At 39.2% G+C, this 16,156-nt stretch overlaps 1 protein-coding gene across 1 annotated transcript in view; it reads left to right on the top strand.

Annotated features, from left to right (window-relative positions):
* iars1 (isoleucyl-tRNA synthetase 1) overlaps positions 1-11,021 on the top strand; it is a 105,541-nt gene extending 94,520 nt beyond the window's left edge. The window contains exons 33-34 of the mRNA XM_079597543.1: positions 3,333-3,485; positions 10,728-11,021. Coding sequence (XP_079453669.1) covers positions 3,333-3,485; positions 10,728-10,807 — 233 coding nt within the window. The 3' untranslated portion in view covers positions 10,808-11,021. The remainder of the gene's footprint in view (positions 1-3,332; positions 3,486-10,727) is intronic.
* The last annotated feature ends 5,135 nt before the right edge of the window (positions 11,022-16,156 follow it).

Below are 16,156 nucleotides of genomic sequence, written 5' to 3'. Positions count from 1 at the left end.
ACATTCACTCCTCACTCACTAACACACACTGAACACTCACTCCTCACTCACTAACACACACTGAACATTCACTCCTCACTCACTAACACACACTGAACATATTCACTCCTCACTCACTAACACACACTGAACATTCACTCCTCACACACTAACACACACAGAACATATTTACTCTTGACTCACTAACACACACTGAACATTCACTCCTCACTCACTAACACACTGAACATTCACTCCTCACTCACTAACACACACTGAACATTCACTCCTCACTCACTAACACACACTGAACATTCACTCCTCACACACTAAGACACACTGAACATTCACTCCTCACTCACTAACACACACTGAACATTCACTCCTCACACACTAAGACACACTGAACATTCACTCCTCACTCACTAACACACACTGAACACTCACTCCTCACTCACTAACACACACTGAACGTTCACTCCTCACTCACTAACACACACTGAACATTCACTCCTCACTCACTAACACACACTGAACATTCACTCCTCACACACTAACACACACTGAACATTCACTCCTCACTCACTAACACACACTGAACATTCACTCCTCACTCACTAACACACACTGAACATTCACTCCTCACTCACTAACACACACTGAACATTCACTCCTCACTCACTAACACACACTGAACATTCACTCCTCACTCACTAACACACACTGAACATTCACTCCTCACTCACTAACACACACTGAACATTCACTCCTCACTCACTAACACACACTGAACATTCACTCCTCACTCACTAACACACACTGAACATTCACTCCTCACTCACTAACACACACTGAACACTCACTCCTCACTCACTAACACACACTGAACATTCACTCCTCACTCACTAACACACACTGAACATTCACTCCTCACTCACTAACACACACTGAACATTCACTCCTCACTCACTAACACACACTGAACATTCACTCCTCACTCACTAACACACACTGAACATTCACTCCTCACTCACTAACACACACTGAACATTCACTCCTCACTCACTAACACACACTGAACACTCACTCCTCACTCACTAACACACACTGAACATTCACTCCTCACTCACTAACACACACTGAACACTCACTCCTCACTCACTAACACACACTGAACATTCACTCCTCACACACTAACACACACTGAACACTCACTCCTCACTCACTAACACACACTGAACATTCACTCCTCACTCACTAACACACACTGAACATTCACTCTTGACTCACTAACACACACTGAACACTCACTCCTCACTCACTAACACACACTGAACACTCACTCCTCACTCACTAACACACACTGAACACTCACTCTTGACTCACTAACACACACTGAACATTCACTCCTCACACACTAACACACACTGAACATTCACTCCTCACTCACTAACACACACTGAACATTCACTCCTCACTCACTAACACACACTGAACATTCACTCCTCACACACTAACACACACTGAACATTCACTCTTGACTCACTAACACACACACTGAACATTCACTCCTCACACACTAACACACACTGAACATTCACTCTTGACTCACTAACACACACTGAACATTCACTCCTCACTCACTAACACACACTGAACATTCACTCCTCACTCACTAACACACACTGAACATTCACTCCTCACTCACTAACACACACTGAACATTCACTCCTCACTCACTAACACACACTGAACATTCACTCCTCACTCACTAACACACACTGAACATTCACTCCTCACACACTAACACACACTGAACATTCACTCCTCACACACTAACACACACTGAACATTCACTCCTCACACACTAACACACACTGAACATTCACTCTTCACACACTAACACACACTGAACGTTCACTCCTCACACACTAACACACACTGAACATTCACTCCTCACTCACTAACACACACTGAACATTCACTCCTCACACACTAACACACTGAACATTCACTCCTCACACACTAACACACACTGAACATTCACTCTTGACTCACTAACACACACTGAACATTCACTCCTCACTCACTAACACACACTGAACATTCACTCCTCACTCACTAACACACACTGAACATTCACTCCTCACACACTAACACACACTGAACATTCACTCCTCACACACTAACACACACTGAACATTCACTCCTCACACACTAACACACACTGAACATTCACTCCTCACACACTAACACACACTGAACGTTCACTCTTCACACACTAACACACACTGAACGTTCACTCCTCACACACTAACACACACTGAACATTCACTCCTCACTCACTAACACACACTGAACATTCACTCCTCACACACTAACACACACTGAACATTCACTCCTCACACACTAACACACACTGAACATTCACTCCTCACACACTAACACACACTGAACATTCACTCTTCACACACTAACACACACTGAACATTCACTCCTCACACACTAACACACACTGAACATTCACTCCTCACTCACTAACACACACTGAACATTCACTCCTCACTCACTAACACACACTGAACATTCACTCCTCACTCACTAACACACACTGAACATTCACTCCTCACTCACTAACACACACTGAACACTCACTCCTCACTCACTAACACACACTGAACATTCACTCCTCACTCACTAACACACACTGAACATTCACTCCTCACTCACTAACACACACTGAACATTCACTCCTCACTCACTAACACACACTGAACAAGAAATCAATACTTTTATTCAGCAAGGATTCATGAAAGTGATCAAAAGTGAAAGTAAAGACATGTATAATGTTATAAAAGATTATATTTCAAATAAACAAAATGTAACTTTCTATTCATCAAAGTATCCTGAAAAAATAAATTGTCCACAACTGTTTTCAACATTGATAATAATAAATAATAGTAAATAATTTTTTATTGATCATCAGATCATCATATTATACTGATTTCTGAAGGATCATGTGACACTCATGATGCTGAAAATTCAGCTTTGATCACAGAAATAAATCACACTTTAAAATATATTAAAGTAGAAAACAGGTTTTTTTTTTTTATTGTAATAATATTTAACAATATTAAAAATAAAATGTTAATATAATAAATGCAGCCTTGGTGAGAAGAAGAGACTTATTTAAAAAACTTTAAACATCTTATTGATCACAAACTTTTGAACGGCAGTGCACATCTTTCTCAAAGTCAATCCCATGATGCATTTTAATAACCTCAGAGAAGAATTCATCCAATATGGCGAGAGAGATGTTGACTGTGTGTGTGTGTGTGTGTGTTGTCCTGTAGAGTGTCAGACGGGAGATGTGGCCACGCTGCTTTTAATGAACCCAGCGGGTAAAAACCCCTTGCTCTACCCTGATCTGCTGCGCGAGACGGCGAAGGTCTTCGGCCTGAGAGGAAGGAGACTGATGCTGTACGAGAATGAAGAGCTTACAGAAGGTGAGGGACACGTGATCACGCAATCTGTACTTCGCATGTACAGTGCTGTGCATAAGTGAACACACACATGCTAAAGTTGACTAAAAAGAGGAATAAAAAATCATCTTTTGGAAATTGATCTTAATGCCTTAATTTTAAAAAATGAGGAAAACTCCAACCTTTAAGGACACCAATTTTCTTTGTGAATGAATAATGAGGAACTTTCCATAAGATCGTCTCTCAATGCAAATCAAACTATTAGACGAACTGAAATAAACCCATGCCGACCTCTAGGTACGGTGAAGGTGTGTGATGATGTGCGGATATTTTAACTCCAAAGGCCAAGGGAACTTTATCAGGATTAGTGTTGTCACGGTACCAAAATTTCAGTATTCGGTGCCGATACCTGTGAAAATCCACGGTTCTCGGTACCAATTTCGGTACCAAAGCTAATTTAGATAAAATTTGCATATATTAAAGTGTATATCCATTTGTTAGATAACATTAGATAAAATGACCTAACAATAGTTATATACACTGAAGCAATTATTCTCCTTGGGGTCATTTAAAAATGTAGCCGCCTAATACATTTTTTTAATCAAAAGTTTTAACTGTTCATGAACAATCAAGTGTTTGTATTAAATAACATTCACAAAGATACATTAATGTTGTAAAAATATATTGTTCACTCAATGTGTTGATGTTAGATAAGGCATTAAGTAATGTTAATGAATGGTATCTTATAGTGTTACCAACTAACAGGAGATAAAACATGTTTTATTTGACTTGACTGTCTTTTTATTTAATCCAAAACTGCGTTCATATTTAAAAGGCCTTTTAAACTAGATACAGCCGCACACGATACCACTTTAGGGGCCGTTCACATATCGCGTTTTATGCGCGTGCAAATTCGTTATTTCAAATGTAGGCATCTATATAGAAGCAGAAAGTGAAATAGAAGCATCTCAACAGGTCATGTGACAAAAACCAGCGGCCTTTCCGTAACATGGAAAGCTCGGCCGAACAGCTGATCATCGCTGCACAGGGCGGCTTTTTATTTCTCATCTCAATGAATATATCTAGCAGTAAAGCTAATGCAAGGGCTAGAAATCAATTCATTATTTGATGATACTTCCTCATCATCATGAAGAGCGCAGTTTGCACCGCTTTCTCCTTTCCACAAGCGATGTGAACGGCTCTTTCCTCCTTTCTGGTCAACAAGTGGATTCAGAGCCACCGCATTAGCAGCGCCGCCGGTCGCCATGTCTCAGTGTGTTTATGAAGAGGACGCAACTGTGCACCGTTCGGATAGCGCATCAAGAACCGGATTAATTCGATACTTCGGTAATTTTTTTAGTACCGAAATGGTACCGAAGTACCGGGTCTTTTGACAACACTAATCAGGATCATAGTATCCCGGATCCATCAAATAACTGGCCTTTAAAAATATAAATCTGCCTCTATGGGGATTTAACACAGGGGTGTCCTGACTTATGCACTAGTGTTTTAAGAAGAACATTTATTTATTTACCATACATTATTCATTCACAAAGAAAATTGGTGTCCTTAAAGGTTGGAGTTTTCCTCATTTTTTTTAATTAAGGCATTAAGATCAATTTCCAAAAGATGAATTTATATTCTTCTTTTTAGTCAACTTTAGCATGTGTGTGTTCACTTATGCATAGCACTGTATGGATATGAGGAATAAATCTCCCACATGTTCATTTCACAGAACCCTTTAAAACACCATACTATACACAATACCAGTGACGTTTTGTTTGATGATGCCACTGCAAAAACACACTTCTTTACTTAGAAAGTGAAATATTAATATAAATCCTAGCGAAACTGACCACTATTACTAAGATGTGACTCCGAAAAGGGGCTTGATTTCATCCATCAGGATTAATATCAGCAAGAAAGTCGTTTCATGCATCGATTCAAGTAAACATTAAAAAAAAGATATGAATGAAGTCATCAGTGTATCTGACAGCAGCATCCATCATTACAACATTCAGATATTAGGATACAGAAGTCTTCACACTGTATGCCACAGACCTGCACCATTCTGGATTAACTGAGATCATGATTCTGAATAGACAACTAAACAAAATCACGTAATTTACGGTAAGTTCGGAGAAAATGTAGTTGCTGCAGTCTATTTAAAAAATATTTATTTTATTTGAATTAATTTGTTTGAAACATTGGTTCGAATGAATGATTCAATGACTTGCTCGTAAAGACTTGACTTGTTTCATTACTGGATGAATCAGTGCTTTTGAACCAATATCTTGTACTGAGGTAGTGATCACAATAGAGCAAATCACCTTTTGAAAGTTACTTGACTCTTCTAATAACGACTGTATTCATTACATCGTTACACCGGTAGGTGGCGACAGACAAATGTCTTAAAAAAGACTTTTTGTTATTGAATCATTCGTTCAAGATAATTCTACCAAAAAATGCTGATTCATCCAGTAATGAAACAAGTGAAGTCTTTATGAGCGAGTCATTGAATCATTCATTCAAGAGATTCGGTCAAAAACGCGGATTCATCCAGTAATGATACAAGTGAAGTCTTAATGAGCGAGTCATTGAATCATTCACTCAAGAGATTCGGTCAAAAACGCAGATTCATCCAGTAATGAAACAAGTGAAGTCTTTATAAGTGAGTCATTGAATCATTCACTCAAGAGATTCGGTCAAAAATGCTGATTCATCCAGTAATGATACAAGTGAAGTCTTAATGAGCGAGTCATTGAATCATTCATTCAAGAGATTCGGTCAAAAACGCGGATTCATCCAGTAATGAAACAAGTGAAGTCTTTATAAGTGAGTCATTGAATCATTCACTCAAGAGATTCGGTCAAAAACGCTGATTCATCCAGTAATGAAACAAGTGAAGTCTTTATGAGCGAGTCATTGAATCATTCAGTCAAGAGATTCGGTCAAATACGCTGATTCATCCAGTAATGAAACAAGTGAAGTCTTTATGAGCGAGTCATTGAATCATTCATTCAAGAGATTTGTTCAAAAATGCTGATTCATCCAATAATGAAACAAGTGAAGTCTTTATGAGCGAGTCATTGAATCATTCATTCAAGAGATTCGTTCAAAAACGCTGATTCATCCAGTAATGAAACAAGTGAAGTCTTTATGAGCGAGTCATTGAATCATTCATTCAAGAGATTTGTTCAAAAATGCTGATTCATCCAATAATGAAACAAGTGAAGTCTTTATGAGCGAGTCATTGAATCATTCATTCAAGAGATTCGGTCAAAAACGCTGAATCATCCAGTAATGAAAGCAAGTGAAGTCTTTATGAGCGAGTCATTGAATCATTCATTCAAGAGATTCAGTCAAAAGCGCTGATTCATCCAGTAATGAAAACATAAAATGTTTTCGTCAAAAATGACCGGAGAGCACAAGAGGATTAAAGAAACACAACAAGTCTTTTCAAAAGCATAAATAATTTATTTTTAATTAAACATTCAACTGATTATATATTTAATATTTTCCACTACAAGCCACACAAGTAAACTAATAATAATAAGTGTTTATCAATGAATTATCTACTACACAACAGTATTTCTCTGCTGGTAAATGGAATGCATTTCCAAATATAATATGAGCTCTAAAATTGCTGAAAGAAGATGAACATACAGGAAGATAATATAATATACAGCAATATTTGGTGAAAAATCTTAATATTTAATACATAATCAAATCAATAATTAAATATTTTTAAAAAATGGATGCTATAAATTACATTGTAATTGTACTTCTCAACGTTGTAATCTGAATTGCAGTCCTTTTTCATGTTTGCTACTTGAGTTCTGAACAGTGCCGTCGGTTTCCCATCAGTGTGTGTGTGTGTGTGTTGAGGGTTGGTTTACTGGCTCACACACACTTATTCTACTGAGGACAACCTTCACTGTTGCTCTCCAGACCTTCAGCGTCACCTGAGCAGTGAATAATCCCAAAGCAATGCCAGTGCGCGGGTGACAGCCGCTCTAATGCGGGGACGAGGTCAAGGTCAATCTGTTCACCTCCAGTTATCAGGAAATCCCGCAGAACCGCACAGTTCTCAGGATATAAGAAGTTATCTCACACTTTGAATATTGAATATTAACATGCAACAGTGATTATGGTTTTACTGAGTTTTAAAAATGAATATTTGAATCCTTTTGAATGTCCATGACCTTTCTCGTCAGTTGTGATTAGTGAATAAAAAGCACATACATTTAGAGAGATTTATGAGTGAAATTAGATCGGGATCAGTGATGCGCGGGTCAATGTATTAACAACCCGCACCCGACCGACATTTTCAACTAACCCGCCCGCAACTCGGACCGCAAAAAAAAGAAAGAACATATTGTACCCGACCCGCATTTTTTTAAAGTAGCGAGTAAATGCTCATCGTAGCGTCATTGGGCCGTAGACGGAGGAACTAGCGGTGCGGGCGCAGCATTTCTCTGAATGCTGTATGATATCGCCAGTGTTATGTAATAAAGGCTTGATTTATTCATTTATTTTGTTTAATTTTCTTAACAATTAAGATGCTGCATGTGTTTGTCCAGTCTAATCGAAGTGTGCGTCTCTCCCCGGACTTTCCCAACAACCACCCCCCCCCCCCCCCCCCCCCCCTCTCTCAGAAAACACATAAACTGACATCACTGAGCTATATATATGCGTTTAAAAGTAGCCTATTAAAATGGCACAATGGCATTGCTCAGTTCAACGCGTTGGAAATCGGGCATTTTGTCCCGCGTCAGCTTTTATTCAAAAGTTAATAACGCTCAACATTCAAAAGGTAAATAAGGATTTCCCACGTTCATCTGCAGACTGAGCTCGTGCGTCATCCTCGCCAGTTATTCAGACAATAAAGTGTACGCCTGTATTTCATAGAACATTGTGTCTAGTACTATATAAATTACAAAGGTTTAATTGCCATCTTTATTTCAAACGACCCGACCGACCGCGACCCGAATATCATTACAAATATTTTTGGATGACTCGTAACCGCGGGTAACCGCTCATTTTGGATCAACCCGCTCATCACTGGTAGGGATGCACCGATATTAATATTTTTGGCCGATACCTGATAATTCTTTATATTTGAAAGCCGATAACCGATATTTTGGCCGATAAATCTAAATCTAAAAAATATAATTTTCGAGAAACTGATTACAAAAACAAAACTCATCTGAAGAGTCTCAGCTGAAGGAAATAATCCATTATTTATCAGCTTTAATATATCGGCCTGATGTTCTCATATAAATGAACAAATATCGTCTGATACCGATAACTGTGCGTCTCTAATATTAGACGTCTCTGTGGATTGTGAGCAAGTTTTATCAGCAATATCTCACTACAAGCATGTACAATGTCTAGACACGTTCATTTGACTGATGTGATTCCTGACTTCCTGAAGCCTGGAGATGTAGTTTAAAGAGCCGACGTGATCCCGCTCGTGTTCTTCCACAGCGGATCAATGTTCCTGTAAAACATCTGGAAATGAAAAACACAAAGCCCATGTCTCCTCATCTCGGAGCCGGAACACGTTTGTCTGCAGACGTCAGACTCGTTCTGTTTGTCCGAAGCCGAACGGATCACAAGAGAGTTTGTGTTTGTTTTGTTGTTGCTGTCTTAAAGGAAGTGGGTCGTATCCCAGAAGCCTCTCTGTTCTCCTAGACATGCAGATATCTGTCACATCACAGACGCCAGACTCCCATGATTCCCTCACCGGCCGGTGGATAAAGAAACGTGTTCAGTTGTTCATACTGTGACTTGTGAACATCCCGAATACGAGTATATAGAGACTGAAATATCACAGACACTGTGCCAGAAATCTCATTCTGTGTAGAGAATCTATATTCGGTTTCAAACTTTGTGACCCATATAGAGGATATATGCACTTTCCCGCGGGAACACACTCGCTCATCCGGACCGAGTGTCAGAAGAGCCGCTGAGTGACGCGATTTAATAGAAGAAACAACACGAGTTTAAACTAAAGCTTGGACTCGATATAGTGTTTCTTACACCTCAGCTCAGATCCAGAGATCATGGATATTGACAGCAGGAATCGAGTTTCCTCACATTAATATGAGCCGGGGAAATACATAAAGCAAATATTCCTGTGAACGCTTTATATAAACACAATATAAGTCTAAACCCATGTGATCACTCATATCAGTGTTATATGTCATCATATCGCCAGCACTAAAACTTGTGTAGTTTGAGTCAGTGTTTATTTAAAATCATTCAATTATGCAGAATATACGATGGTAAATATTTCATTGATGAGTTGTCAACATTATATAACAATACAATATGATTTTACCCCATAATTCTGCATATTGACACACAATAATAACTGCAAATCCAGCTTTCTCTGCCAGGATCCAGTCGTTTGTGTGAATTACAGCGATCATTCGCTTCTCAGTTCTGTAGCTTTCAGCAGTCTGTGAAAATATACCTCAGATTTATTGTCAAATCTGTTTGTACAGTCGATCTCAAAGCTCTCTCCCGGTTTAGATGTGTTCTGTGTGTTTTTCACGGCATTCACACTGAAAACCAATTCACACACATTACCTCTATAAAAAGTATGTTTTATATAGTATAACTGTAGTGTGAATTAAATCCAGACGCACTGCATGCACCATGTCGTCTTTGTGTCGCTTCACTGCCATTCCACTCGACAGAGAAAGCATTGTCCGGATAATTTCGGTTTCGCGTATCTGCCCCGAAGTGATAAAATTCTGTCTAAAAATGTTTAAGGCACGACAAGTAGTTTGTTAAGGCTTGGTTTGTAGGGAATTACAAACATGCGCATATATATTCGAACACACATAACTATAGAATGAATTCTTGATGCGCACGCGAGCGCCATCAGTGTTTCTCACAGGTTCAGTTTAAAGTCTGTGTAGAGAGAACGGTCTCGTCTTAGCGGTCTCTAATTTAATAACTAATGATTTTTTCGACGGAAGTGAATCAATCAAAACTAACTTTAGCTGGAAAATAACATTCAAGAACCGCTATAAAGCCAAAACAATCTGTTACCTTAAATTATACGTTTATCTCTGTAAAGCAGCTTTGAAAAATCTACATTGTTAAAAGCGCTGTATAAATGAAGATGACTTGACCATTCACAAATCCTTTCCTCCTGTCCAATGGATGCGCACTTCCGGATCTCAGCAGAAGTAGGAGGACATCTGGGAACTTTTCACCTAATCACTACTAATATTGGTTCTGTGTTTCCAGAGCTGATGGCGTCCTCTCTGAAGACTCTGAACACGAAGACCCTGTATGTCAGAGTTCTCCCCACAACAGCAGAAGCGTAACCCGGTCCTCCTGCGTCTGATGAAGGTCCTGATCGCGTCCATCGGTCCTGGAGCTCTTCACGCTTCTGGGGTTGCTGTTGGGAAAGAATGTGATGATCAGAGAAATCAATGTTTGTTGATTGAGAGTATTGAAGATTCAGACACTTTCTGTAACTGGAGCATGTGCGAAGCTTTTAATAAACCTTTAGGTGCAAATAAAGCCTATGTGTCGTTCATGTGTCTGTAAAAGTGTCTCTTAATATATAGATCAGAGTTGAGGGTCTTAAACTCGCCCTCATGTCGTTTCAAAATCCACAAGACTTGAAGATATTTTAATGAAACCTGAGAGATTTCTGTCCCTCTGTTGGAAGTCCATTCACCCAAAATGTTGACTCTTCAAAAATTAATAAAGACACGGTAAAATAATCCATGCGGCTTCTGAAGAGACACGATCGCTTGATATGTCAAACAGATTTAATTTAGGCTTTTATTCGCATATAAACATGGATCAATGGACATATGTGACCCTGGACCACAAAACCATGGGTCACATGGGTCAATTTTTTGAACTTGAGATTTACACATCACATGAAAGCTGAATAAATAATCTCTCCATTGATGTGTGGTGTGTTAGGATAGGTCAATATTTGGTCGAGACACAACTATTGAAAATCTAGAATCTGAGGAGCAAAAAAATGTAAACATTGAGAAAATCTCCTTTAAAGTTGTGCATTTATGTTCACGATTGTGCTGCATTCACTCACAAAAATACATGTTTTATATATTTACGGTAGGAAATTTACTAAATATCTTCATGGAACATAATCTTAATATCCTCATGATTTTTGGCATAAAAGAAAAATGGATAATTTTGACCCATACGCTGTATAGTTGCGATTGCCACAGATATACCCGTGCGGCTCCAGACTGGCTCCAGGGTCACATATATTGATGGAAATAGAAGCACAGCTGTATTTGCTTGATGCATATACATGTAAAAACAAACATTGGTTGTCGCTTGTCACACGGGCATGTTTGAGCCTCCGTTGATCATATCTGATATCTGATGTGCGTTTGTTTCGAAGATGAAAGAAAGTCTTGTGTTTTGGAACGACGTGGGGACGGGTAAATGACAATTTATATTTGTGGGTGAACTATCCCTTTAAGGTTTGGTCAAATTGATAATTTCTCTGCAATATTTCACTGAGAGGTGAGAGAGTTGTTTCTGAGTTGAGTCGTTTTGCCGTCAAAAGCGCAATTCGGGCAGGACTAGATTTCCTGGAGGACAACATTCGTATTTCACAGACGTACTTTGTGACTTTAATCCTGTCTGAATCTGCCAGGTCTGTTTTTCTCATGAACCTCTGTAAACATTCCAGAGCAAATCACCTCCTGGTTTTCTGCCAAGTCGACGAAATATAATCCTGTCCGAAAGTATTACCCAACGCTAATCTTCTGCACACTGCGCCTTTAAATATCTAACGATACAACCAAAAGAGCCAAATGACCGACACTTGGCCAGTTTAATATTAGCGTCAGGAAAAATACATGTCTAGATTTCTCTGCTCATTTACATGGGTTTATTATAAGCTGACACTTCTAGAGATGTTGTTTAGAGAGCTAGCTAGTAAAAAACGCCACTGAGCGTCATTTTCTTAGTCGCTGAGATGTTCTCTGGGTAAAAAACATCAGCCGTCTCTTTATCCAAACCAAGGGCCAGAGCATTGTGTCCACATTTTTATTTTCAGAAACACAGTGTCTACGAAATCAGATGCTAGTAACTAGAGATGCACCGATATTACATTTTTTACAGATACGGTAACCGATAATTCTTTATATTTGAAAGCCGATAACCGATATTTTGGACGATGAATCTAAATCCAAGTTATGATGTCATTTTTGAGAGCCTGATTGCAAAAACGAAAGTCTCACCATTAAAATCCACATCCCAAACACACAATTATGATGTTCTCATTATAATGTTATTTAGCCGATATGACAGACTTGTGCTGCACTTTACTGTATTTTCCTTTTTTGAAGTGATTCCAATCATATTTCAAGCCGTTCAAAAGCATCATGTTGAACAGTCGCTTCTGAAGAGTCTCAGCTGAAGGAAATAACACATTATTTATCAGCTTTAATATATCGGCCAAATGTTCTTATTGGGCTGATGACGATAACATTAAAAATGAACATATATCGGCCGATACCGATATATCGTGCATCACTACTAGTAATAATAATAATTCATTACATTTATACAGCGCTTTTCTCGGCACTCAAATCGCTTTACATAGAGAACACACATCCGCGGATATAAGCATCTAGACTGAAAAAGAAAACGCCGCTTCACCGAAGCGCTCTGGAAAGCCTGATGTTAGCTAATGTTCATCGCATTTCCAGCTAAAACACCTTATATTTGAGCTGTGGTTTGTTCATTCCTGCTCTTCTCATTCATTCACATGAATGCAGTGAGTATGTGGACTCTAGATTGCTTTGTAAAGGTTAAACTGTTTTGAAGTTCTCACAGTGGCTTAAAATTGCTGAAAAACATTGGCTATGTTTACATTCATAACTTTTGTTTCAGTCGGACAGAATTCATTCTGATTGATGAATCTGAAAACGTAGTGTTTACATGAACACTGAACGTGATCGGGTTGATGTGTGTGTTTATATGTCACAAGCTTCAAATCGGGATATATTTTTTGACATGCACACACTGCACTAATATACAGAGTTTCCCGCTGTTTGTGTAATAACTATTCTCTTATATCGGTTCTTTATTTGTTTTAAACAGCAGACTTAATATTTATCCATTTCTGGTGATAATTTAGAGATAATGAGCACATGAACCGTTGTGCCGTTACTTATATTGATCAGACAGTACAAATGGCCAAACCCAGTGGTGTGTGTATGAGTCTGAAGCCAGCGCTGGCGGCCGTTGTCCTCCACTTCACACACGCAGAGGAAGAGGATTATAGAGGACAACACACTCGTTTATACATCAGGAGAACAGCTCGATCTGTCATACATCATTGCACATGCGCAGTCCTTTCAGTTTCTGTTTCAATCCGATCAAGTGTTTACATGTTCTCTCGATCGGATTAGAAAAGGAATAAACCGACCCTTTCAATCCGATCAAACCCCCATTGGTATCGAGCTCAATCTGATCGGTTCAGGCGTTTACATTCTGTCCGATTGAGCCGTCAATCCCATTACTAACGGATTATTTAGTTGCATGTAAACTTTGAAATGTCTGAAGATGTGATGTTCTCTGCCGCTTCTGGAGAACGATGTCGTCTTTCAGCGCCACCAAACCTCATCTGTCCATCTGCCACCATCCCCTGTCCGGCGGTGGAGTGGGATTATCCCGGAGTCGCAGTGACTCGGCTGAGTGAATATTAAACAAACCTTCCCCATCTGCTCTCTGTGGAGGAGCTCCGAGCGGCCAGTCCTCCATCTGCTACACACACTCGCTTATCATTCAACTATTGAGAGAATCCCGCATCAGAAACCTGCCAGTCTCCTCGGTCTCTGATCCGGCTGTTGAACATCTTCAAGTGTCCTCGAAAACCTCTGGACTGTGTTTACAATGACGGATTCACTGAGGAAGCCTGACTCTCAGCACAGTTTTATGGAAGAATTAATCTGTTAACTAAAGTATGAGCTGCACATTTCTGCACTTAAATGTGCAATGTGTAATTTTTAGCGGCACCTAGTGGTGACGTTGCGGACCTTTGCTCACGACTAATGCTGGACCTCGTTGTGAGGGAATCACGAAATCAGAATAATCCAGAGTTTGAACTCTACTGTTGGGTTTTGCTGATTGTTTGTATATAAATAGTAACTCGTTAACATAATATATGAATAACCGTTGCGTGCTACCAGCCACCAAGTGCACTTAAAGGTGCATTGTGTAATATTTAGCGACATCAAGTGGTGAGGTTGTGAATTGCACCCAACAGAAGTTACGGTGGCCGACAGGAAGTGATGTCGTCGTCTGAGACAGCAGAGAGTAGGCAGTTCAGCAATGAGGTTTCTTTACAAAGATACTTTAATAAATTATGCTTGCTTAATTATTCAGTAAAACGATGTTATTGCGAATATTATTGTTACTTGTTCATCATTGTTTCAGTGTTTTATTTGCTGACTTCAGCAGCTCCTTTGCACGAAGAACAACAGTGACGAAACGCGCTCTGTAGTAGTTTGTCCGTTTAGGGCTCCTGTAGAAACAAAGTGGTGCAAAATGGCCACTTTACGTATAAGTGGACCCTGTAATGTAATGTGTAAGGGTGTGTGTAGATAGAAATGGTTAATTCAAAGGTAATAAAAACATAATGGTTCATTATGTAAGGTGTTTATACACCACTGAAAACATTATGTATATAATATTGTATTTCTGTCAACAGATCCTCCTAAATATTACACAATGCACCTTTAAAGGTGACATAAAGGTGTGTTTCGCTTTAAATGCAAATGAGCTGCAGCTCCGCCTCCGTTCAGAAGAGGGCGAAGCCTTTACACGAGCTTCAGAAAGTCCGGTAATAACAAAACAGCCCAATCTCACTCATCCAGAATCCCAGAATAACCAGCAGCGAGTGCAGCCTTACGGAGAGACTCAGAGTTTCACTTTTAGACGTTTCTGAAAGTTAGTGGAGACATTTATGTAGTTGTTGTGGAGTTACATTAATTCATGTCATCGACTTGTTTACCGTCATCTTTAACTTTTACACAAGTTGACAGTTGAGGTCTTTATAAGACATAAGATATCTAACCAAATGTCGGCTGGTGAAAGTCGGCAGAGAGACAGAAATTGAGAGAAAAAAACTCAATGTATCTTTATCTGCACATTTCGATCTTTGAAACGGTGCAAACTTTTACATTCATAAACAACCACTGTATATTACACGCTAGTGAATGTAATTTCCCAAAAAGTATAATAGGGGCACTTTAAACACGCTGTTGGACTGATGTCAACTGCCAATTAAGCATATTTGACTGTCTTCCTGCCGTCCTCCTCTAGATGATCTAGATACACCCGTACACACGGCTGTTGAGACCCCCCCCCTCACACACACACACACACACACACTCCATGATGGATTGAGAGCCTTCCGACGTCACAGACCTGGATCTGCTCATTAACTCAGTATATTAAGTTGTGTGCAGCATAATATAAAGGTGTTATTGTACTGATTTTTCAATATGTCTGATGTTTTGTCCACTGTTCAGTGAGTGATTGTTCATCAACATTTACATTTTGCATTTATTCATTTAGCAGACGCTTTTATCCAAAGCGACTTACAAATGAGAACAATAGAAGCAGTTAAACTAACAGTAGGACAACAACAAAAAACATAAACCTGAAGT

The sequence above is a fragment of the Phoxinus phoxinus genome (assembly GCF_949152265.1).
Source record: "Phoxinus phoxinus genome assembly, chromosome: 22".
Classification (NCBI taxonomy): Eukaryota; Metazoa; Chordata; class Actinopteri; order Cypriniformes; family Leuciscidae; genus Phoxinus; species Phoxinus phoxinus.
Note: the sequence above shows the minus strand (reverse complement) of the source record. Positions and strands in the feature narration are given on the sequence as shown.